The following is a 25,937-nucleotide window of genomic DNA, read 5'->3' as shown; positions in this document are numbered from 1 at the left end:
CTACCGCGAAGCGGGCCCGGCTCGCAACCCGTTCCGCTTCCTGGCGTTCCGCTTCTGACGAAGGAGACCCAGGAATCGGGCGTCCCCTGGTGCCGGTCGCGGGCTGCTTCTCGCCACCCGCTGCTCTGCTCAGTTTGGAGTCCGGGAAAATGGACAGCGGCTGATTTACGAAATCCGAAGACTTTTTTTTTTTTTTAAAAAGAACAAAACCAAAGCCTTCCGGAACGAAATAGTAAGGAGGGCGGACTAGAAAAATGAGCATCCGGCGGAAGTAGCGCGTGTGGCACGCTGAGACAAACCGGAAGTTTCTAGGAATGTGCAATGAGCCCATTTCTGCTTTATTCTCAAGAGCGAAGTGATGAACGGCGGTGAGGCAGAATTTCACCCAATAGTAACCTGACGGAGGCGGCGTGTTGTCTGCCGAACAGCCGCTTCTTAAAAGGAATGTTTGGACTGTTTACTTACCAAAAAGAAAGAAACAAAAGCCGGTTTAATTCGGTGCCTGTTTGTGTTGAAGAGAACCTGGCCATCGATTTCAATAGGCTTTTTTAAGCGCTTGCCTCAACGCTGCGCCGTTACCCGTTACTAGATAGATATGCTGCGAGATACAAGGAAATTGTTACTGGGTCCCCTCAAAGTGGTATGTTTACACAGTGTGGTAAGTAAGCCCCCCCTCCAATCGATTTTTAAAAAGAAATCTAGAAAGTATGTTTTTAGCCAGTGTTACACAGATAATAATATGTGAACTGTTTTTGCATTTATTTATTTATTTCTATTTATTAAGCACCTCCCAGAAAATATCTCAAGGTGACATGAACAATAAAAGCAATTAAAAATTCCATTTGTAAAAAGCATATGCAATATTTCAATTTCAAATTGAATAAAGATATTTCACTTAAAAAGCTTATTGGAAAACGAAGGTCTTCAGTAGGTGCCAGAAAGAGAATACATAAATAGTGCCTGTCTGATGTGTAATGGAAGGAAGTTACAAAGGGTGCCACCCCACAACAGGCCCAGTTTCTGTATAGAACAGACCTTCTGATGAGATGGTATCCACAGGAGTTCCTATACTGCAGAGGGCAATGGTTAATTGCATATATAAGGGCTGAGGTCACCATAAGATATCCTGGCCCCAAACTACATAGGGCTTTGTATACAAAAAACAACACATTGATCTTAGTTTGGTTGCTAATTGGCAGCCAGTGCAATTCCTTCCATAGTAGACTTATAATATGGTGCGGCTTCACATGCAGCACAATTCAGTAATCCAAACTGGAGGTTACCAGTGCATGGATAATGGCTGTCCTAGCCCACAAACAGCTGTAACTGTGTTATCAGCTGAAGCTGTTAAAACTCAATTATAGCTACTGAGGACACCTGGGCCTCTAATGCCAGGTGGATCTATGAACCTGCTTTTTCAGGGAGAGTATGTAATTAAACAAGCTTACAAGTTTTTTTTTTTTGCTGGATGTTAACATTATATGTTTGGTTGACCTAGGCTGTATCTGTGACATGCTTAAGATATCTAAAATTAGCTAGCTAGTTCTATCTGGGAAAATCAGCATCAGTCTTCTGACAGTAACATGTATTGTGTAGAGAAAATTATTTTGGTGAGGTGTGCTGGCTTTCTCTAATTGTGGTTTTCCCTTTTGAAGTGTATGCATTGCAGAAAATCAAGAATTATAGCTGTAAAATGCTTCAAAGGTACTTTGACTCTTCAGAGAAGTTACAGTTACACAGCAGGTAATTCTTTCCTCCACTCCCAGCTTACTTTTTTTTACAGATCTACTATAATATGATTAAAAGGAATGAGATGTACTTATGAAAATATGCTTCTGTGCATAACTGTTACATGTCAGTATTATTTTTGCTGTTTGTAAAGGTTCTGTATGTGGAATTATTTTTATAGTAGATAATGGGAACATAGGGACTGCTTTATACCAAGTCAGACAATCTGTCTAACTCAGTATTGGCTACAAAGTTATCCAGGTTTTCTCCTGGGGGTGAGGAGACACCCTTCAGAATTGACAGTGCTGATAATCACGTCAGCCAGAGAAAAAAGTGTGTGTTTGTGTTGTGTGTGTGTGTGTGTGTGTGTGTGTGTGTGTGTGAGAGAGAGAGAGAGAGAGAGAGAGAGAGAGAGAGAGAACCTCATGTTCAGTAGTAGATGCAAGTGCAGGAGGAATTCTGATTGGTACTGATGCTTGTGCTGTGAAACATAACTTCTACTCATTGGAAACATTATAAATGCTCTGGCCACTTCTCTTTTAATAGGTGAAGTAAAATCTTTGCGCTCTATTATCACTCCACCTGTCTCTAAGTAAGTAATAAAATTTCATATATTCTATTTTCCTATTTATTTTTTGCCCTTCACACATTGGTATTAGGGTAGGCTACATTAAAATTCAACAGAAAAGAATTCATTCAGTAAAACCATAAGAAATATTGTACTAAAAAAGGGCTGGGAACCAGGCCAAGCAGCTGGATGTGGCCCTCCAGGTCTCTCTATTTGCCCCTTGCAACTCTCTGTAGGTCAAGCCCCTATCCAGCCGTGCTCCATGCTCTCTTTGTGTTTTCTCTGGCTGGAAAGTAATTGAACTATAATGCCTCTTACTTGCCCAGATGAAGAAATGGGTTTGTAGAAACCTCTCGACTTCTGCATGGCTGTGGTACAAAAGTAAAAGTCAAATCTATTGCTCTGCCTGTTTGTGCCTCTGATCCTACTCACCACTGGAATGCAGCCCCTAGGGTTTAAAGGCTGTACATGTACAGATGAGCAAAGTTATTTTTTATGTATTATTTGTAAAGTTATAATTGTCTTAAATACTTGGGTGCTAAATGGGAATTCTTTGCTTTTCTTAAACAGAATCCGCAACATTGGCATCATGGCTCACATAGATGCAGGAAAAACAACTACCACCGAAAGGATGCTGTATTATTCTGGGTACACAAGAAACCTTGGAGGTTAGTTAACAAAATCTGCTACGGTTTTTAAAAAATGGGTGTTATCATTCTTATAGAGGGAGAACACACATATAAAGTATTGCATCACTCAAGCTTCTGCCCCAGGTTAAGTTGGCTGTCACCTTTCTTGTGCTGGTGCAGACTGGGCAGTCTCCTATCCTTCCACTTGCCTAGTTGTCATTTTATTTTTCCCTTTCTGGGGTCCCTTTCCAGGGTTCCTGAGTAATATCTTTGTGCTTTCCCTATGAGGTCTGTTCACTGCCCTGTCCTGTGTTTGGCACAGGAAGAGTTTCTGGGCATGTCCATGGAGGTTATGGGACTATGTCTGCAGGGTGTTTTTTTGTTGTTGTTCTATGTCCTGTGTGTGTAGGAGGATCTGTTCTGCTTGTTGTACAGGGCTCTGCACTGATACTAAGGTTCGACTTAAGTTATCATTTGCATTTTTAAAATGCAGACTTGCACACATACAAAGTGAGGTTTTGACCGTGGCATTAAGGATGAGCTATTTACTTACATTGCCCCTGCCATGACTTTCTTGCAATGCATTCTACCTCTCCCACCTGATGTTTGTCCAGCACCTTGCATGGTTCACCTATCCATTCAATGGACAGGACCTCTGTTTCCGTTGGTGCAGGAATACTGCTGCCCTTATACAAGGCCACGTACTTGGCATCCTAACCACCTTTCCCGGTCTTTGACATTAGATAGGAGACCTTGGCCTTAGGCATTTTGTTTTATAGCATTTCCCCTGTGATATATTGCATTCTGATAAAATGAATCAAGAGCTAATATCATTTTACAGTGGCCAAACTGAAAAAGCTACATTATTTTTATTAATCAGATGTTGATGATGGGGACACAGTCACAGATTTCATGGCACAGGAGCGAGAACGTGGCATTACCATTCAATCTGCTGCTGTAACTTTTGATTGGAAGGGCTACAGAATAAATCTGATAGACACACCAGGTATGTTATTTTAAGTGAGCAAGATAAAGCCAAGGCAATTGTGACCAAGTAAACATGTAGCTTTGAAAATTTTGATGAAGTCTTGAAAACTTCCACTTTTCAATTAATGTACTTATATAGTGAGTGTAATTCTCCTGGGGATTTCCCCTGTGTCATGTCAATTAAAAAGAATAGGAGCTATGCAAGAATGCAAAAATTATTTATCTGCTGGAGAAATTCCTTACCATAAAAACCCTTGCATCATTAAACAAGTTGGTTTCATAATGTAACTGGCTAAATCCAGAAAGGCCATATGCTTGTTCTTGGATCATCTATTTGATTCATGTTGTGTTTATAATTTTGTCTATTTCAGGATCAGAGTCCAGGAAAACTTGGGTAGACAGAAGTATTTTTTACAGACATTTAAAAGCATTACTGTCTGTGGCTCTTTTCAGAGAGTGGGTGCTATCACGAAGTAACAATCCACTTGATGTGGAATGACATGTAGGGTTTTCTTAGAGGATCTTAAATATCAGTTTGGTCTGTACCATGGGAGGTAGTCTGCTAAATATCATTGTGCCAAGTTGTTTAGAACTTTAAATGTCAGCAACAAAACTTTGAACTTAGCTTGGCAGCTAATAGGCAGCCAGTGCAGATTTTTCAACCCACTAAGCACCCTAGTAGCTGCATTTTGCATCAGCTGCAGCTTCTGCACCAGACACAAGGGTAGTTCCACATACAGTGTGTTACAGTAGTGTAATTGTGAGGTTGCCAGTGACACAATTTGGCCTTAAATTCCAAGGTACTCCATGTCCTGGTGGATATCAGTGCTGCAGAAGCTTGTTTGGAATGAATGTGTCTGGTTCTTGATAAATCACGCAGAGGCAAAGTTCATTAGCAAAAGAAGAAATTTTACTAAAGGTTTTCCAACTTTGTTACAAAAAAACCCAACCCTCTTCAGAAGGGTTAGAAAACAAAAGTAAGAATGAAAAACCAGCCCACTGAGCTCACAGATTTATCTGTCTGGTTCAGCGTAACCTTGAGATAACAGAACATAAATCATAATATCTCCAGCTGCCTCAGCAGAAAAGAACTTTCCAGAATGAACCAGTATTTCCCAATTTGTGCCCTCAAAGACTTTAGCCACAACAACCAGTGCATGGACCATAATGGCTATGCTATCTCTGTGCAGGAATTCACCAGGCTAGTGACAGTGATTTATTTAGGATCACCCCTAAGCTGCACTTCTGCTCTTTCAGATGAAGTGCAAACCTACCCAGAACTGTTACACAACTCAATTCTAGGAACTTGGAACTACCCACCATAGGATCTCAGTTTTATTAGTTATTTTCCATCCCGTGACTTCACCCGAAGACTGGTTTAGGGCACGCATAGCCTCTCCTGATTCAGATGTTACAGAGAAATAGATCTGATATTTTCAGCATGCTGGTGGCACTTTCCCTCAGATCACCTAACGGCAACCCTCAAAAACTTCATATAAATATTAAATATCACTTGGGACAAAATCATCCCCTTTGGCACTCTGCAGATCAGCTAACAGAGGGCTGAGGTGTCTCTGGAACTGACCCTGTAAGTAGGAGCAAAGCCACTGTACAACGGTGTCCTCCCATTTCACAAAGATGATCTAAGTGGTCACTTGTGTCAAAAGCTGCTGAGAGACCTTGGAGAATCAACAGGATCATGTACCTGCTGTTCCTTTCTCGGGACTGGAATGGGTGCAGATCATAAGTTTAATCCAAGAGTGTCTATTGTTGTTTTAGACTGGGTGCCTATTCATGACAAACCAGTAAAAACTTATTAGGTGAAGACATGCTGCCTTTCTAATATTGTTAAAGCATTACTATTCTTAGGACCTCTGTTACTTCTCTGTGTAAATTGTATGTTAGGTCATGTGGACTTTACAGTGGAGGTGGAACGTTCCCTGAGAGTGCTGGATGGAGCAGTGGCTGTATTTGATGCCTCGGCTGGTGTGGAAGTAAGAATGACCACAGCATGCTGTGACCTTACCTCACTTTAGTCCTGTTTCCATAGCCATGATTTTAACTGATGAGAACTTAAGGCCTAGATCAGGCGTCCCCAAACTGCGGCCCTCCAGATGTTTTGGCCTACAACTCCCATGATCCCTAGCTAGCAGGACCAGTGGCCGGGGAAGATGGGAATTGTAGTCCAAAACATCTGGCGTTTGGGGATGCCTGGCCTAGATGCTCACTTCCACCAGCAAATGCTTACCTCACATTACAGTATAAGGAGAGCGTATGTCTGCTATACATCATCAGTTGGAGGAAAAGGCAAGACGAGAGCTTTTTGGGGGTGGTCAGCGATCTGTCAAAGCTGCCTCCATTTCTGCAAAATGCAAGCCCCACAGCTATGAACGTTTATCCTGAGGATCTAATCTGAGGATCCAAAATGGCATCATCTGCATGATAGCATAAGAAATGTTTTGTTGGACTAGCATTCTTTCTCCAGTAGCAGCCAGTGAGATGCTTCTTGAAGTATGCAAGGTGGGCATATCCCTTGTTGTTTGCCCAACAAGTACCATACCCAGAGATTTTAATGACACACTGATTTCAGTGACATATATTGCAGATTGACTACGGGTGTTTTTTTTTAAGACTCCAGTTCTTTGAAGGTGCCTGTCAGCTGCCATCTAACTCCGCCCCCCTCCATTCCTTATCCATCTCATTTGTCACTCTTGACTTATGCACATCTTATCTCATCTGCCTTACTACAAACTTTCTGAGTAGGAGCCATGCCCATTTTGATGCCTCAGACATTGCAAGTGTTAAATAAGTGTTTACACAATTGTAGGTGACAGCAGGCACTCATTTCGCTGAAAGGATTGACACTTTTCCATCTTTGCCTTAGGCTCAGTCTTTGACAGTGTGGAGACAAGCAGACAAGCACCACATACCACGGATTTGCTTCTTAAACAAGATGGACAAAAATGGAGCAAGGTACTAAGATGTCTCTTTCCAGGTCGGTGAAGCAAGGAAAGGCTGATAGAAGATTGTATTATATTTTAGGGTGGTTTCTGATTATTCAAGATTCGTGTGACTTAACACATGAGCGTTAACTGTGCAGCGGTTGCTTTAATTCCTTTTATGTGAAATTTACACAAATGGTCACTTGCCTGGTTGCCTGGGATGCTTCCTGGTCACCAGACAGGGTAACTTTACAACATTTGTTTGATTCACCTTTGATTCTACAAATAACTTAGATATAGGTATGTATGAAAAGGCAGGCTTGAAAAAAGAATGGTGTGAGTTAAAAAAAAAGTCTGGATATTTGCAATACAGTTTTAAAATATTCAGATAAGGAAGTTAAATGATTGCAAAATATGTACTTAATCTGCTTAACTGACACCCTAGTCCTATCATGTTTGTGGAAAATCCCAACTAACGTACATATGGTCCCATCAATTCAGGTCTTCAGAAAGGCTCTAAGGCCCAGTTTGTTTTGAGTTGCTTTCTCTTGGACTGAGATGGGCGTAGCTGTTTTTAAATAGGCTTTGCATTGCCAGGAAATTAACTATTTAATAAGGTGCTTATGCTGGTTGTTAATTGCATTTGGTCTTATTGTTGTCAGATTCGGTTTTGGTATTGTGTTTTATACATTAGAAGCTGGTTTGTGAAAGTTTGACCTTAACAGGCAACCTAGAAATTTCTTTAAAAGATTGAGCTGCTTGAGATGCAGTGTCTCAAATGTTTATGGCACCCTGCCTTGCAAACGGGACCCCTTGTGGTGAAAGTGTTAGTCTATTCATTTATTGCCTTGGTTTTCCTGTGTGTCTAGCAGCCTCTCGTGCCAGAGCAGTACATGTGACTGTGTACATGGGCACAATTTCTGCACCATGACTTTACCTGCTGACTCCAGGTTATCGCCTCTATTACTAAACGGGGGTTGGGCAGCAGCTTGCTACTATTAGCCAGTATAGCAAGCTGGTGCTCAACCAGTAGCTGTGGCTGCTGATGCTCAGGCCTAGGTTCTACTTCTTTGTTAGTACAGCTACATGTTGTGGTGGATGTGTTGGGTTTGATGGGCCTTGCTGCTGGTATGAGCCCAGGGGTTTGGTTATTAGCATGTGGTTTCTTGCACTCTAACTTAATGAACCATTAGGCTCACAAGTGCATATTATTTAAAGATGAATTCTTTTGTGTGTGGCTAAAAAAAACCCCAGACTGTTCAATGAGTTGGGAGGGTTGCTATTGAACTTGAGATTTCCACATTTGGATCCTTTCTCAGATGTTTAGTTTTTTGGCATGTTTTTAGCTAAAACACTTTGCTTTTATTTAGTTCCCTATCTATGTCTCAGGTGGGGGTTTTTGGTAGGGAGGAGTGACATATTGGATAAAGATAAGGACATAGTTTTCTCTCTAAGAGTAATAATTTGTCTTTAGTTTCACCTATGCAGTTGAGAGTATCAGGCAGAAGTTGAAGGCTAAGCCTCTGCTTTTACAGGTAATGTAAAACAAACTTTTACTTTTAAACAATTAGCATTAGTTACAAATCATGATGCATTTTAACTTTGGTGTTTCCTTCATACTACTATTTTTTACTGTCTAATTGCGTTTATTTATTTATATTGTTCTCTCCTTCCCACTGCGTCCAGTTGCCAATTGGAGAAGGAAAGAACTTTAGGGGAATAGTTGACGTCGTGACCGTGAACCAAATTATTTGGAAAGCAAAAGCCGCAACTGAGTTGGATGATGGAAAGAATTTTGAACAGAAACCCTTGGAAGAAACTGATGATCCTGACTTGCTGAGGGATGCCAGGGATGCAAGAAATGCCTTAATAGAACAAGTAAAGTTCTAAAGTAAATATGATATGAAACAGTTGAAACCTTTGATTTATGCAAATATGTCTGAAAACCAAAACTCAAGTGACTGATACTGTTGGCCATACAAATTGAGATTCTGATAAAATTGTATATTGGGATGTTTTAAATAATGATACACTAGATACTTTAATTATCATATTTTGTACATTTGACTACCGGGAGAGATAAGAGTTCTATATTTCCATTTACACATTCTGCATTTTAATTTTTGCAGATTTGTACACTCCTACCCATTTTTGAATTTTGGTTCAATTTAAAAAAATGTTCCCTGTTTAGTTAGTATTAAGTGATGTTGTGGTATCTGAAGCTTTGTCATTCTCCAAGGAAAACCTGAACTGCCCAAGAGAGTTTCTTCCCCGCTTTGCCCAACCCTTGTTGGGTTGGAGATAAAGAGGCTAAAAATATCAAAGCATAATTAGGGAAGTTTATATTTTCACTTTGCTGAATACTCTAAAATTCTGTATTTTTAGATTCTATATATTCTTTTACAATTGGTGGTTTGCAGATAGTCAAACAGACATTTGGGGGACTAACTTGAATACTGTGTAATGGAAGTAGTGTATATATTTTTTCTCTTCATAAGGTTGCAGACCTGGATGATGAATTTGCTGAGCTGGTCCTTGGGGATTTCAGTGAGAATTTTGATGAATTGCCAGCTGATAAGGTACATGGCTCTGGGGGGGTTGTTTATTATATGAACTGCATATTATTACAGTTTTGTTGTATTTGTACATAACAGGGTAGGGTGCCTTTTTCCTGCATGTGTGATGCAACCAAATTATTAACGCTTGGTAGAGAATGCTAGGATACTGTGGCAAACCTGCAGGAATGTGATTTGGTAAAGGGAGTGATGAGATGGCAGCAGGCAGGGAAGGAAGGAAGACGATAGTAAAGCTGTTGTAAATCAGTAGGTGTATGACACGTATTGACAGTATATTTAGAAATAGTTAATAAAAGGGTACTGCCCCCCTGCAGTTGACTGGAGTTGATCTTCTGCTCCATGTCAGTATTTTAGTCCAGACAAAATATTGATACAAGTCAACATGCAGAGCCACACAACTAGTTCATTGAGTCCAGGTGAACTTTGAACTGGCAGGCTGCAAACAGTTGCCTGCACCCCATCCATACAGTCCCATGAATTTTGAAGGTGAGAAAAGTTTCACAAGCAGCTTGGGACACAGTGGATGTGGGTAGGGCCCACTGTACAAATAAAAATACTGGTAGTTTTTAAAAAGCTATTGGGTTCACTTAAGTCTTTGGGCATACCTCATGTAGCACTCTCCTAGCCCGAATGCTTAAAAGTGGCAGCACTGGGGTGCATAATGTTAAGCTGCATTACTGGTATTAAAGCATTTTCTCTTTTTTTTTTAATAAGGAAGGCAATTCTTTCTAGAAACTGCATGGTTTTATGGGAAGACCTGATCGTAAAATGTTTTAAAATGATACCCTACTAATACGTTCTGTTTATAATGGGAAACAATCCTTAGGTTGAAACAAGAGCCATAAGCCATAACACCAAATGGTAGCTAAAAAGCCATAGAAAGGATAGGGTTTTTTTTGTGGGCAGCAATATTATAAACCCTGAGGGTCAAGGATATATTCAGGAAGGTGTTTGCAATGCTTGCAAGGTGAAGACTGAAGAATATGGCCAGAAAGCCTGTTCCATAGCACTCATCAGTTGCTTTGTTTTTTAGGGTGGCTTCAGAAAAGAATATGCCCTAAAAGAAATTTTCTGAGGTCTTTGATAAATATCACATAATGCATATCAAGCAGAAGCCCATAACTTAAGTATTTTTCATTAGGACCTGGAATAATGTATATGATAAACACCTTATGACCAAAACAAAATACTATCCAAATGTGCAACTCAGTTAATGCTTGAGCTATATACTATTCCTTTGACTCTTAAGTAGATCATTGTTAAAATTATGAATCCTTGTGCCTCTGCAGTTGCATTCTGCTGTACGAAGAGTAACCCTAGCACAGAAAGCTGTACCTGTATTCTGTGGAAGTGCACTGAAAAACAAAGGTGTTCAGCCATTATTGGATGGTGTCACAAAGTATTTGCCAGCACCGGATGAACGCAGCTACGACTTCGTGTGAGTAAGAAGATGATGCGTTTTAATAAGTTTAAGCATGTGTTAGAAAAGCCATGAAAAAGAAACCATTTATTAACATCTTATGGGAGATTAAAAATAGGCTGGGTTCTTGGGGAGGTGAGAGAGGCTCTAGGATCTAGGAAGCATGCACAGACCACACATTGTAAGTAGCAGCTGGTGTGCTGCAATGTGCATTCATAGCCAAGACTTAGTAATTCCTGTGCAGATTCCTAAAAGCATGCAGGGTACATGATGCCCCTCATTTTTCTATTAAGCAGTTTTATTTTAGCTCAGCTAAACTAGTACCAATAAACAGATTATTCATACAGGTAAAGGTAAAGGGACCTCTGGCCATTAGGTCCAGTCGCGGACGACTCTGGGGTTGCGGCGCTCATCTCGCTTTATTGGCCGAGGGAGCCGGCGTACAGCTTCTGGGTCATGTGGCCAGCATGACTAAGCCACTTCTGGTGAACCAGAGCAGCACACGGAAACGCTGTTTACCTTCCCGCCAGAGTGGTACCTATTTATCTACTTGCACTTTCACGTGCTTTCGAACTGCTAGGTTGGCAGGAGCAGGGGCTGAGAAACGGGAGCTCACCCCGTCGTGGGGATTCAAACCGCCGACCTTCAGATCGGCAAGCCCTAGGCTTTGTGGTTTAGCCAGAGAAAATACCCTATTTTTTATCATTCAAAATATCCATTAATGTTATATTTTTCCTTCACTACTTTTTGCAGGCAGTGGTATAAAGGTGACCTGTGCGCTCTAGCATTTAAAGTTATTCATGACAAACAACGTGGGCCATTGGTTTTCTTCCGTATTTACTCTGGCACAATGAAGCCTCAGTCAGCTGTCTATAATATTACCAAAAGCTGCACGTAAGTAAAAAAGGGTGAGCAAAGGATTGTGAGTGTAACTGTTCGGATTCCTCAATAGGAGTAGCATTTAATCTGAGCTATCCCTTGCAGGGAGAGAATGAGTCGCCTGCTTCTGCCTTTCGCTGATCAGCAAATAGAAATCTCTTCGCTAACGGCTGGCAATATTGCCCTCACAGTTGGATTGAAACAGGTGAAGAAATATGAATCCCAAACATTTTTGAAAAATTGCATCAACATTAATGTGGAGAATTACTACCATTATGCTGATTGCCAATATCACTGGGGAAAAGTGAAACCAATTCTCTAGTAACTTCTTTATTTTTTAATGACATAAGTTTTTTGTTAGTTCTGTTAGGGAATCTCTCTACAGCTATAAGCTGACTAGCAAAGGGTTCACTTTGTAGTTGTAGTAAGGAACAATGTGTCATCAAAGAAGCTTTTGTCCCAGTTTTTTCAATATGGTTCTGTCTACTGGCAAAGAAAAACAATTAGAGGTGGTGAGTTGAAAACCAAAAAGTTGCTCTAATTGCTGCCATCCCAAATTGGCTTGTCTTTTGCCTGGGAAAAGACTGCCTTCGGCAATTGGCTAATTTTCTGTGCTTTTTAATGATGAACATCAATTAATGTTGACAAACGACATGCCATGTGCTTTTTGGCATCCACCAGAGTGCCACTGGCGACACTATTGTTTCGTCAAAGGCTTCAGCGATGGCTGCCGCTCAACAAGCTGGAAGAAATGTGGGGTCAAAGCACGGTCAAAGCACCGAAGTAGAGAATCTTATCTTGGCCGGCATTGAGATTCCAGAGCCAGTCTTCTTTTGTACCATAGAGCCGCCTTCCATGGCCAGGCAACCAGGTATGATGCAATTACTGAAAGTGCTTAATTCATACATAGTCCTGAAGAAATAGAACGTTCTGTGGTTTCTCAATATGCACAATGTGTTTAAGAAGACATATTAAAAAGGCCCAGTGTTCTCATTTAGATCCAGGATGGGGGAGGGGATGAATATGATTTGCCGGTTTATAAAAAGTTGTTTAAAGTACAGTTGTACCTTGGATCTTGAACGGCTTAGTTGTTGAATGTTTTGGTTCCCGAATGATCGAAAACCGGAAGTGAGTGTTCTGGTTTTTGAATTTTTTTTGGAAGCCGAATGTCCGACGGGGCTTCCATGGCTTCTGATTGGAAGCTCCTGCAGCCAATCAGAAGCCATGGAAGCCCCGTCGGACATTCGGCTTCCAAAAAAAATTCAAAAACCAGAACACTCACTTCCGGTTTTCGAAGCTCCTGCAGCCAATCACAAGCTGCGCTTGGGTTCACTTCTGGAACAGATTCCATTCAACTTCCAAGGTACAACTGTATTGCCTAATTCAGAGTCTAGGACAGCGCTTTCCTAACTTTTCATGCTGGTGACACACATTTTTGACATGCATCATTTTGCGACACAGTAATTTAGTTTTATTAGCAAACTAGAGGTTAAATGAACCCCTTTCAAGCCCTGGGAGTGTTCATGCAACACACACTGCAACCGGTACAATAATGTGTCACAACACAGTTTGGAAAGCTCTGGTCTAGGAACAATTTCTGTACTCCTAAGCATGGATATGATTGGCAGCTCCCTGTGTGACAAAAGATTTCTTGAAATGAATTCAGGGGTTTCCAAAGCAGCATATGATGCAACATAGTGTTCAAGGGGGAGGTGAAGGAGAGAGAAATTATCAGTGGGACCATAAGCATTTGAATTATTTTCCTTTCATCACATCGGTGGAGTTTTGATCTATCTTTTGTTGGAAGCTAGAATCTTTTAGTATAGCAGTACAAAAACATTAATAGGTTGATTACAGCTAAAGATACTTTAGCTGTATTTGGAAGGCTTTGCTATTCCTATATATTGCTATTTATGCCAACCTTTCTTTGATGGAAGGGGAGCAGGGACACAGCAATACAGCTGCCTCTTCCCTCTCCTACCTTTAATTTCCACAGATTATTTAAATCCTCAGCAGTCTCTACTTAAACCCCAATTGTGCTCTTCATACTTAATATATAGCCAATACTTTTATTTTAGATCTAGATAATGCCTTGGCTTGCTTGCAACGTGAGGATCCAAGTTTGAAAGTCAAGATAGATTCAGACACCGGGCAGGTAAGGCCTTTAGTGCCAATTACTAAACTTCTCCCAATATTATAATGTCAATGCTTCCTTGACTGTTTTTAATGTCTGTGGGTGCAACAACTATTGTGCTTAGGCCAATTCAGGTCTGTAACGTAGATATATCCTAAATGCCATGGCTTTCCAATGAGAAACGTTGGGAATTTGTTTTCTGTAACAGTATTATTTTCCCCTCTCATAAATATGCAGTACTGCTGCTTCTGTGGAAGCCATTATGATTAAACTGGTTTAAAACCAATTTGGGTTTGTAACATGACCTTAGAAACATCTATTACTAAGATGTGATTTTAAAAATAGAAAAACAGAGATTTAACAAGCAAGTATTAGTGATACAAATTTTACAACTTTATTTTTTATAGCTGCATTAAAAGCTGTGACCTTTTACCTGTAAACTGCACACAGCTTGACTCAGCACTGGCTTACTTCATTGGGAAGTTGTTTTGATATGTTAAGAGGCCATAAGTTTATAACGTGTGATAATATTTCTTTAAATATTGAGAAAAATATAAACGAAGCCACATGAATGCTACCAGTGTAAAGGATATTCTGAGGGTTCTTTTGCCTTGTTTTGTGGCATAAAAAACATGCATCTCAAACTGGTAACTTTAATAATGACCTGCATTCTGTTTTAGATTATGAAGCTGTCCTTATTTATTCTGTTTTTAAATCCAGAAAATTTTATAAACTCGTATATCCCCTTTATGTCACTTTTTCACATGCTGCTAATTCTCCATGCCTTTAATTCTCCAACCCATAGTTCATTTATGGCTTGCAAATTGAATTTTGCCATATACTTTTTATATACCTTTGAGATCTGTTAACAATATAGTTTAAGCTAATCTATTTTGCAGTTTTCCCACTATTCTCAGTTGAGTTAAATGAACCAACATAGGCCGAAGTCACTGAAAAATGCAATCTGCTTCCTGCTGTGTTGCTGTTCCCCTTGATCTAGGTTTTTTAAAATATCTGAATTACCCTTTTTGAAAAAAAGAGAAAGTAGCTCACCTCTGTACTCCATGACTTTGATGAAACTGTTAAGAATACTTTCACATTTTTTGCCAGACTATCCTTTGTGGCATGGGAGAGCTGCACATTGAGATCATTCATGACCGAATCAAACGTGAACATAAACTCGAGACTTATCTAGGACCTCTTCAGATAGCTTACCGAGAAACAATCCAAAACTCTGCTAAGGCTATAGGTAAAGTAACTACCATCTTGGACCTGCAAGTGAATGACTTAAAATTTTGTTGCCAAGAAGTTCAGTGTGATTTGTGGGATTTTCATTATTTTGTCACAGATACACTGGACAGAACTGTAGGAGAGAAACGGCACCAGGTGACTGTAGAATTGGGAGTGAGACCGTGGGCGGGAGAAACGTCAGCAACAGCCCCAGTCATTGAGTATGCGGAGAACGTCTGTGACTCACTCCAGCCAGACCTTCGAGAAGCTATAGCAAATGGAATCCATACATCGTACCTTCAAGGTTAAAAGAGCCACTTCAGTCCTTATTTTGAATTTATTAGAATTGTTTTCTGAGTGCCTAGCCCAAGCCGAGAACATTTCGTAAAATGGATCCAACATAATGATCAGAATCTTCCTCTCCATCTGCACCCCACTTGCCTGTCCCGACCCCCTTGTTCTGGGTTTGATTATGAGTTGTTATGAAGAAAATACTGCAAAAAATAAGTGTTCGGAAATTTGTAGCTGAAAATCTTTTAAGTTTTTTTTTAAACAAACAAACAAAACACATATGGCAGCGTGGCCTGGAATCTGAGCTCTGCAACCCTGATAATTCTGTGGAAGAGATTTTAAGTATGTTTATTTAGTTGCCTGAGGTAGCTCAATCCAGTTAGTTGATGGCTGAATCATGACAGTCAGTTCTGGTTTCTGATCAGAGTTGGTGTTCTCTTGGTGGTGTAACAAGTCAGTTCAGCCTGCCTAAATATTGAATTCTTCATACCTATTATTTTCCCATTCCATGGGTTAGTAGAAAAATTAGAAACTGTAAATTAACGTAAATATATATTCCCCTATTTTGTTTGGTTACTCAGTTTCTTTTTTTTAAAGAAAAAGAACAAAGCTTGTGTGTCGGGTGCTGTTTGCCAGTGTTTTCCTCACCTAATGATAGGTAGATTATCATTAGTGGTGACTGGGGTGCTTTTACTTTTTCAAGGCTAGTAAGACGACCGAAACAACAGATTCCCTGCAAGTCAGTGTAGACAGTATTGAGCTTGATGGCCAATGGTTTAACTCGGAGAAATGCTGATTTCTGTGTTCCTGGCTACTATCAGTGTCAACTAAATGTTATGCAAACGTTAAGAAATGCCCTTTTCCTAGCTTCCCAAGAAGTGTTCATTTGGTGTTAATGCATTCTTTGTATTTTCATGTTGTAGGACCACTGCTGGGGTTTCCAGTTCAAGATGTAGTAGTGACAGTACATGCAGTGACTGTAAACTCCGATACATCTCTGACAATGGTTTCTGCTTGTGTTTCTCGTTGCATGCAAAAGGTATAGAAGTCCAACTGTCTTTCTGAGGTCATTTGCAGCAGTGTTCATTCAAAGTAACAGAATTACAGAGGGGTTATAAACAGAGTCTCCCTTAATGGTATTGTCCGGTAGTTCCCAATTGGTGGTCTGCGGACCCCAGGCGGACCGTGGCACCATTCACATAACAAAAACTACCATAGAGATATCAAAACTTTCCAAAGTAGGGGGTCCATGGCTTGGCTTTTGAAAAACAGGGGGTCTGCAGTACTTAGCTAATTGGGAACCACTGGTATAGTCTGTTGGTGGCATCTTCAGGACCGTAATATGCCCATTTTCCAATGCACAGGAGGCCCAGAGTTTACACGGGGGCTACATTCCAGGGGTCCATGTGAAAAGGCAAAATCATGTAAAGTCAGGAAGACCCCTTGGAAACAACTGCTCAAGCACCCCTACCTGTCTGGAGCAGGCCTTGCGCCTCCTTGATTACTGCATCCTTCCCAGAGCCTTCTGAGCAAGGCCTTGCCTGCCACAGAAGAGTTTTTAAAGCCTTGCTTAGCAGCTTCTGGAGGCTCTCGTGAGATCTCACACAGCCCCTTCCAATGGTTTCTCCCTTCTGTTTTTTGATGACAAGCACAAGGCTGCGATGGCATAAGTAAACTGCGTGTAAGTTCCAGGCCTATTGTATATTCAATTTCGTTATTTATTTGCTTTACTTCTGTTGATATTCTCATGCACAACCAGCAAATGTGCGATTACAAATTAATATTGTGATATGTTAGTGTCATGTATATTGATGACTGTAATGAATAAGCACTTGCCTTTAAGAATGTTCTTATTCTGCTTGTTAGGCTCTGAAGAAAGCTGATAAACAAGTGCTGGAGCCTCTCATGAACATGGAAATAACAGTGGGCAGAGATCACCTTGGTGCCGTACTGGGTGACCTTGCACAGAGAAGAGGCAGCATTCAGGAAATTCAGGGTCGCCAAGACAACCAAGTTGTAATTGCATGTGTTCCATTGGCTGAAATGATGGTATGTGCATAAGGTGCTCAAAGCGGATGTTGCATATTTATTTTGTTCTGTGTTACCAGGGTGTTTTGCAGCTCTGTTGAACAAAGCAAGGCATGCCTACACTACAAGTGTGAAATTTAACTTGCTTTTCATGAAAAGCAGGAACTATAATTTTTGATGGTGCTGTCCAGTTTGATTGGCAACCGTACTAAGAGGCAGACATTCCTAGTCTTGCTTTAGCAGAGAGCTTTAACTGGAGTTAAACCAGAGCAGTGGCTACTTTTTTAGCAATTAAACTACTTAATGGTTCCAGTGGAATGCTTTTTTTAAAAAAATTAAGGTGGTAGTTATGTAAGCTAGTATGGATCAGCTGCCATAAAAGTAATTATTATCTATTGGTTTTTGTTGTAGGGTTATTCAACAGCTTTGCGCTCTTTGACATCTGGCTCTGCAACATTTACATTAGAACTGGCAAGCTATCAAGTGATGAGTGTCCCGGAGCAAGCTGCTCTGCTTAAGAAGAGTGGTTTGCAGTAGTATCACATGGAGGAACAAGGAATTGCCTCTGACAAGGCAGCAGTGGATTTTTGTAGGTTTCCTACTGTCAAAGCATGTGGCTTCAGTTTAGCATGCACACAGTGGGAGTATATTGTAAAATACTTGCTAGTTACAAAATTTGAGCAGAGTAGTAAAACAGAAGCAACTACCTCTTCCAGGCTACTGCATTACTGCTGTTGTCTACCTTCAGTGATTATGTAGAACACTGTGCATATGTCTCATTCCGAATAATTTACAATGACAAATGTATACCGTATTTTTCACTCCATAGGGCGCGCCTCGTTTTTAGAGGAGGAAAACCAGAAAAAAAATTTCCCTGGTTTTCCTCCTCTAAACGGCTGGGAGGAGGGGTTGGAGGCGGCAGCGGATGCTACTGGGCTTCTGCCTCCCCCACCCTGCCGACACCGGCAAAAGGGGGAAGCCCTGTAGCGATGCTGTCGGGCTTCCACTTTCACTGGTGTCGGAGAAGGCAGGGGCAACCGCGCTGCCCCCCCTCCGGAGCCAGTTTCCCGCTGCGCACAGTGGATAAGTGGCTCTGGGTCTGCCCGCTTTACAGCTGTAAAGCAGGTAGACACAGAGCCGCTTGGGTTCTGTACCCACTGCGTGCGGCTCCCGCTTTGCTTGAGCGAGAGCCGCGGGCAGCTGGTACCCTTCACTCTGTACAGAGACATTTCCTCCTTCCTTTCTGGGAGGAAGAAAGTGTGTCTTATGGAGCAAAAAAATACGGTATGCTATGTTCCCTACTCAGAGGAACAAGTTCCTCATTATACGCATTCTAACCCTTGAATTATAGTGCCAGAGTCCTTGCCTCAATACCGATAATTCTCCCCCCATTTCTTTGGCCCAAGCTTTCAGTCGTCTAGATCAACCCATCCATCTGCAACAAACACACACACATCTGTCAGGTTCCTTTTTCAAATGAGCTACTTTCTCTTAAAAAGTTCAACATCATTTATTTTTCCCACATCTATAAGAAATTAACTTCAGCATTTCAGTGCAGTATTCAACTAGAAATATGCAGGTTTTTCTCCCCGAAAGGCACCTCTGGCAACGTTGTCCTACAGTTGTTAGGGGTCTCTTGCTTCGTGCCTGCAGTATCCAACAAACAAAGGTGCCGCTGCTATTCCACGCCTGTGGGGGTGAGAAGTGTGATTTGCTTTCACCTTTTGAGATGAATAAACTTACAAGATTTGATGCAAGAAAGCTACAGAGATTATTGATGGGATTGTACCTGCTGTACTAGATTGTATTTCTTACCTGAGCATGCGACAACGATGTTCAGTAAGCCTGTTATAAGCATCTTCAATATCAGTTACATTTTTACTGCTCCAGAGTCTCTCCCCAACAGCACTTGCCCGAGGCCTGGAATATGAATAGAAGACAATATTTTAATTGGATTTTATTAAGTCGTTACTGTCCCTTCAAAATAGTTTGATTTAAAAGTATTTGCAACACAAACATATGCCAGTACTCCATTTCTTAAAACAACCCCCCTTCCCCCACATTATCAAGCACACCAAGTTACAGCATTGTTCTGTGCAAAATGACAGCAAAGCAGTGAGATATAATATTAAAAGCGGCACACTAGCTCAGCCGTCCGCAAGCTGGTGGCCTCCAGGACTTTACAACTTTAATCATCCCTGCCTACTGACCGTGTTTGCTGGGGCTGATGGGATATGTAGTCTAAAACATCTGGAGAACACTAGGTTGGAGAAGGCTGCACTAAATTATGTACTGCAGCCTTGAATCTTGCAATTCTGCTGGTTGATCAGGAACTCAATGCAGGCAGGTGAGAGAGTGGGGCATCACTCCACAGAAACCTCACTTTTCTACGACCATTTCGTAAAAAGCAAGAGCCTTGCCATCTTTTTCAGCTGGCCCTTGTACACCTGAGTGCCATGCAGGAACCATGGGCAAGTGGAAGCTATGTCAATCACTAATGCTCCTTTCAAGGATATATAGGCAGAATTACTGTAAGAGGAAGGGAGGAAGACAACTTGAGAAAGTGAAGTTTAAAAATCACGATGCAAGCGTAGTTTTGTCGGTTGTCAGTATCAGTAAGGTTAGATCAAGATGGTTAGCATTTCTGTTGAAAAAAATAAGAGTGATTAACTATACCAGAGTCTTGGTGTGAGATTAGTTGCATCCACATATTCTCCCCAGAGACAGGCTTCTCCACCAAGCACCAACTCTTTCTGGGATTGCCACCCTGTGTTTAAGGAAAAGTAGTATTGGCTTGTGTCTTACTTTAAAAGCAGGGTCAGTCTGATACAGGTACAGTATTTTACACTTGCAAGTTGGGTATTGTGGAAATAGTCATTAGGTGTTAATTAAGTCATACCAAATCTTAATGTCATGACTATTAAAATAAACCCAGATGATTTGAGTTGCAGCCTATACACTATTATATTAAATACTTAACATAAAAAGCCCATATGACCAAACATAGTAATATTCTTTGTCACCGAAGTAGAGTTAAATAAAAGATAGTGAGCTTATAAATACAAAGTTCATTTCCCTGCAACCAGAACTGAAAGCAAAAAAAGGAAATTGTTCATTAAAAAAATACACATCAAGAATTTGTCGCCCCTTATTAACAGTCTAGAATGCCATGTCCACCAACAAACGTGGGTGAAAGGAGAGTATGGAGGAGTGTGCAGGAATATAATTTTATCATTCATTAAAACTGGGAGACACAGCAACAAGGCCATGCAACTTTCCCACTGGAACCAATGCCTGGATAATACTTAAAGAAAAAGGAAACTACAAACCAAGGAAGTCTAGTGGCTCCACGCTGTAGTATTTCTTCCAGTCCTGGCCGTAACTAATGAGGTCTAGGTACCATGGTGCTGCCAGGATGGCGCTGTGCCCTGCTTTGGTTACTCTTCTTAACTCTTCTTTATACAAGGTATTAATCCACACTTCAACTATTGTGTCTGACTGTAGCTGAAGACATAAAAAACATGGGGTTCAGACAGCATGAAAATCTGTCCAGCTACAGGTATCTCTTCCAAAGCATATGCAGATCGTAGCATACCAGGGTATGTGATATGGTTACGTGAAAACTAATGTCACTCCTATCGAGTCCCATTGTGATTTGTCCACATATTGGTGTGACATCAACTTGTTCCATTGTAATTACAGCATCTTTGCAATTAATTACCCCTGTGACAAGATTTCAGAAGTACAAAGAAACCTTAGAAATCCTAATATGTGGACTGGAGGGGAAGTGGCCAGTCTCTAAGGCTACCTACTCACAGAACAAGCAGCATTTTGACTGCTAAGGCCGATGGTTATGTATCGAAACAGGAGTATACAGATGGCTGAGACAGGGCTGTCAAGCCTGGAGGAGGTCAAGGCAGGAATGGAAGCAGGTGATCAAACCACTTTGACTGCTGCTTTGCTCAACCCCTCCTCCCCACCACCAACTTAAAGTACTGTGGAAAAGAAGGCTGGCATGCTGGTAGGCTAAACAGAAACACTCATGTAGGAGATTAGAATCCACAGCAATTTAGTGTTGCAGGTTCCACTTGAGTGACTGGTTTGCCAAGAGAATTTAGTTGTGCTAAGATTTATTCCATTTTTTACAGAGACCCCCACAAAGTTTATTGGAGCACTTGAAATGGTAAAAGAAACTAAACTGGTACTGCCTAAAATACAGTAATGGAGCTTAACATAAAAACAGAGCAGGCTTAGAGACAGTCTGCCTTTTTAAGGGTTGCTTTGCTGTATTAAGATCTACAAGACTGATGCAATTTTAGAAAGGCATAAGCTATGATACAGCTGCCTATAGTATGTCACCTTTCCAGCAACATATTATACGTACTTTTGAAATATACAGGAAAGTCAAATTTCTACTACATTTGACTTATAATGTATTTGCTTCTTATATTGCCTTGATGAAACTGATCCTTAGATCAGATCACACAATTCTGAAAGGCTTAAACATTTCAGATAGTGCTGCAGGTGTCTTCTGGGTTACTCTAGCACATGAAAATCAAGTTTTCGCAGAACAGCACAGATCATCTCTCAGTCCTTACCTTTGCTCCATGATCAAAGACTTCCTGCCACACTATGGATTTCTTGTTCAGAGAAGACACCATGTCCAATATTCTAGAAGTAATAATATTTTAAAGATGTTATGTACGTGCTATTTACTTGTTTCATTTATACCCCTTTCAGCCATGTTTGGCTCCAAATGATTAAGAACAGCAAGTTATTAGCACTAATTGTGGCTGTGATATACTTTAAAACATGCAAGGAGTATCTGCCAAAGTCTCCAGGGTTCAAGAAAGGAGCCTCTGAGAAAATGACACCCCCCCCCCCTTCTCACACACTCCTTTCTGCACTGCCTTTTCTGGTGGTTATTTCTTAACATCTCTGTTTCTAGCCACTACACTGCTGCTTGCCAAACATCAAAAATTGTATTAAAAATAAAGCACAAAAAATAATTATTTTTTAAAAAAATAAAAGAAACACTTTGGGCCAATATAGGAATTGATTTGTCCAACTTTATCTTGCTGCAGAAATTGGTTGCAAGCCAACAGTTAAGTCAAGGAGTGTACCTAATTCTGTGTTGGATTGTGGCCTTTAGGTTTTGTTTGTGCTTAATGTGAACAGAATGAGCTCCAGTGTGGAACTGAGGAGGTGTGAGCGTTATGCTGATAAAGTGTTGAATCACGTCTTTGACTACAAGAATGCGTTGCTGACAATAACAATGGTGGTTTTTGCATGGATAAAGGAGTAGGGAAAAACAGCAAGAATGCAATAGCTGTGTAATGCTAAACCATGGTTTAGTGCTACATGGATGTGTCTCTGTGTGACCAGCTGAAGCTCCTCAGGCGCACACACCCTCCCACACAGCTGGGAGGATGACTTAGTGAACCTACAGGTTGAAGATACATACAAATCAGGAATCCTGGTTTAAAACAAACTACTTAGTGTCTAAACAAGCCAGGCTAACCCACCATTATTTGTTTTAAACCAGAAGTTCTGGTTCACACATAATTGGAAACCAAGATTATTTGAAACTGAAAATAAACTCGGCAAATGTCTTTGTCCTGACCGCACAGCAGGGAAGCTTCACTTGGGCTTACTAAACCATGGCTTAGCATTGTGTGGAAACAGCCAATAAGCAGTCTCTTGCCTGAAAGAGAAACTCACTTTGCAACAAAGTGGGATTCCAGTTTATCATAGGTAAACCAAATTCCTTGCTTCTTCATGAATTCTTGTATATCAGGATTGGACCTCCTGTAAGGGAAGAGAGAAAACACAATTATGCTTCTTGCCAAGATCAGCAGCATACTACAGAAGAACCAAAGGGATTTTGCACCAAGACTTGCTAGGAAATAACATGTTCCCCACTGACCACCAGAACCCTCCAATTTGCATTCATTCAGAAATCTCACCCCCTTATGAATAGGAAATATCTGGCAGAGGATGGCCACAGGCAATGGCTTTACTGAAGGAAAATTAAACAATAACTAAATGATTAAAGGTAAAGGGACCCCTGACCATTAGGTCCAGTCATGCCCGACTCTGGGGTTGCGGCGCTCATCTCGCATTATTGGCCGAGGGAGCCGGTGTACAGGTTCTGGGTCATGTGGCCAGCATGACAAAGCCACTTCTGGCGAACCAGAGCAGCACACGGAAACGGCGTTTACCTTCCCGCAGGAGCGGTACCTATTTATCTACTTGCACTTTGACGTGCTTTCAAATTGCTAGGTGGGCAGGAGCTGGGATCGAGCAATGGGAGCTCACCCCGTCACGGGGATTTGAACCGACCTTCTGATCAGCAAGCCCTAGGCTCTGTGGTTTAACCCACAGCGCCACCCGCGTCCCCAACTAAATGATTACTATTCATTAAATTTGTTAGTTGCTTTATCTTACCCAGGGCAACCCAAAGCAACTTATAACCAACCAGGCAGATGAAAAACCCCCACATATACATTAAAAAAGGAATGCATTAAAAACATCCTGCCCGCTTCTAAAAACCCACAGATAGTTAAAGGCCAAAGGCCTGGTAATAGAGCACAGATTTTGCCTGGCGCCTAAATATATATAAGAATGGCACCAGGAAAGCCTCCTTGGGGAGAGCATTCCACAAACGGAGCCATTGCAGAAAATGCCTGTTCTCATGTTGCCACCCCCTGGACCTCCCATGGAGGGGGCACACGAAAAAGGGACTCAGAAGATGAGCACAGGGTCTGGGTCAGTTCATATGGGGAGAGGCGGCCCTTGAGGTATTGGCAGTGACCCTGCATCTCCACAATAGATGAGCAAGAGGAACAAAAACTAAGTAATTCAGATAAAGTTAGCTTATGATGAGATTTTGTAACTTGCATAGGATAATAAATACACGGAGGCAGGCTGATCAGTGGTAAGCCATGGTAATGACCAGATTTGTGACCCAACAAGCTAAGACACTGTCTACCTGACATGTATGGCAGCCTATTTGTGGTTGCAGTACCAGGTAGGCTCCAAAAGAGGGAGAAGAGTTGGGGGGGGGAGCAGCGTCTCTCGGGACACCTGGCTGTGTTTTGCTTCTACATGCCTGCTGTGCCTTAACCAAACACTGAAGCTGTTCTTCCCAGCATCTATCAAATGCTAGCAAGTCACTGCAAACATGCCCTACTTAGTGAAGTGATCCAAACTATTGGATCTGGAAAGGATCTTGAGCTAGATGAGCAGTAGTTCAGCTCCTGCCAGGGGCTTCACCTGGCTGCCTAGGCAATTTATTTTTCTGGCCACCCAAGACAGCAGCAGCAAAATGAAAGGTTAAAGCAGACAAGGCCTTGGGTTGGGTGGAGAGGCTTAAACCTCTCCCCTCCCAGTCCCAGCCCAACAGTTTAAAGGATGATCCTCTCTCCAATAATCAAATCAACCATTAGATGAGCAGGGGAGGGGGCAATAACCTCCTCCCCTTCAGCTGGTCTGCAATTTTGGTCACGCCCACCAATGACAAGCAGCCCCTGGAGGGCTGGTCAATGATGAATTTGTTCTTGGGGTAAAAATGAATATCATCCCCCCCTGTGCTAGATGGATCAGTAGTCTGCTCCAGTATTGCAATTCTTCTGCTTTCAACAGTATACACAGAAGTTCTAAGGTAGCCAGAAGCCATGTAGGGCTGGCTTGTGCGAAGTCTTTCCCCAATCTGCTAGCCACACCCAGACCAGGATTCAGTTCATCCAAAGTGAGCCACTGGCAAGTCCCACTATATACCATCAGTTGCACCCCTCCCGTGTATTGTACAACACAATTGTACAACCCTCCACTTTGTCTAACAAGCCACGAGCTTGGAAGAACATGGACCCCAACCTAGTGCAAAGGGCTACAGTCTGGAGCGGGGTGGGAGAGCCACACTTGAAGGGCTTGAAGGATCCTTGCCTATCCTATTACCTTTCCTGTCACAGTTTCCAACTCAACAGATTTCAGGTGAATAAGCAATGTAGACTCTTCATGTTATACCGTACCAACAACTGAAGTCCACTTCATCTCCTCCCAAGTGGATATAATCATCCGGAAATACACTGCCAATTTCTTTGAATAATTTAGCCATGAAATCATATGTCGTATTCAAAATGGGGTTTACAGGCCCATAAGCCCCACTCGGAAGTGCTCCATTGTAGCATGGTGTGAGGAGGCCTTTTTGTCCTAAAATAAAATACATCAAAACAAGATTAGCTTCAAAAGGTGCATTTGTTGTTGTTGCACCATATAAAGTTGCATTATTATGCATGTTTTAAAAACAATTCCAAGAACTTAAATACATGGGATTCCCCTCCCCCAATATGGTCAAGAAAACAATGTTTTTCAAGCTTTTAAAAATGAATAAGATAGCAACAATAGAAGCATCTTGAAAATAAGAACAAAGCAGGTTAAATAAATAAATAAATAAATGCACCCAACTAAAGCCAGTTCCAACATGTTTACAATATCAATAGCATTTCAGAATAATATGCATCTTA

The 25,937-nt window shown here is 41.3% G+C and overlaps 2 protein-coding genes across 3 annotated transcripts in view; one reads left to right on the top strand and one right to left on the bottom strand.

Moving 5' to 3' along the window:
• Positions 1–287: 287 nt before the first annotated feature.
• On the top strand, positions 288–19,333 carry GFM2 (GTP dependent ribosome recycling factor mitochondrial 2). 2 transcript variants are annotated; one of them, XM_035099821.3, is made up of 20 exons: positions 288–658; positions 1,656–1,743; positions 2,275–2,320; positions 2,867–2,964; positions 3,806–3,931; positions 5,818–5,906; positions 6,797–6,885; positions 8,329–8,389; positions 8,541–8,732; positions 9,353–9,433; positions 10,720–10,868; positions 11,604–11,744; positions 11,835–11,934; positions 12,411–12,600; positions 13,808–13,884; positions 14,974–15,112; positions 15,212–15,397; positions 16,308–16,423; positions 17,251–17,433; positions 17,824–19,173. In XM_035099821.3, exons 1-20 carry the CDS (start codon positions 596–598, stop codon positions 17,947–17,949), a joined length of 2,340 nt encoding a protein of 779 aa, XP_034955712.3. In that variant the 5' UTR covers positions 288–595; the 3' UTR covers positions 17,950–19,173. The 2 variants fall into 2 exon arrangements, with proteins under 2 accessions (XP_034955712.3, XP_088509423.1); XM_088653297.1 differs by lacking the exon at positions 17,824–19,173 and adding an exon at positions 19,228–19,333 and having other exon boundaries at positions 345–658; positions 17,251–17,295.
• HEXB (hexosaminidase subunit beta) overlaps positions 18,904–25,937 on the bottom strand; it is a 20,944-nt gene continuing 13,910 nt past the window's right edge. The window contains exons 8-14 of the mRNA XM_035099823.3: positions 25,443–25,623; positions 23,134–23,220; positions 22,011–22,083; positions 20,742–20,916; positions 20,089–20,179; positions 19,228–19,332; positions 18,904–19,101 (exon numbers count right to left, since the gene is read on the bottom strand). Coding sequence (XP_034955714.3) covers positions 19,038–19,101; positions 19,228–19,332; positions 20,089–20,179; positions 20,742–20,916; positions 22,011–22,083; positions 23,134–23,220; positions 25,443–25,623 — 776 coding nt within the window. The 3' untranslated portion in view covers positions 18,904–19,037. The remainder of the gene's footprint in view (positions 19,102–19,227; positions 19,333–20,088; positions 20,180–20,741; positions 20,917–22,010; positions 22,084–23,133; positions 23,221–25,442; positions 25,624–25,937) is intronic.

Source organism: Zootoca vivipara, chromosome 10 (assembly GCF_965207765.1).
Source record: "Zootoca vivipara chromosome 10, rZooViv2.hap1.1, whole genome shotgun sequence".
NCBI lineage: Eukaryota > Metazoa > Chordata > Lepidosauria > Squamata > Lacertidae > Zootoca > Zootoca vivipara.
Note: the sequence above shows the minus strand (reverse complement) of the source record. Positions and strands in the feature narration are given on the sequence as shown.

Excerpts from the sequence above, each read along its gene's own strand:
- GFM2 (XM_035099821.3), top strand. The coding sequence starts at position 596 with ATGCTGCGAGATACAAGGAAATTGTTACTGGGTCCCCTCAAAGTGGTA. Across the intron at positions 10,869-11,603 it reads GAACGCAGCTACGACTTCGT|GCAGTGGTATAAAGGTGACC; the intron begins GTGAGTAAGAAG and ends TACTTTTTGCAG. Across the intron at positions 13,885-14,973 it reads TAGATTCAGACACCGGGCAG|ACTATCCTTTGTGGCATGGG; the intron begins GTAAGGCCTTTA and ends ATTTTTTGCCAG.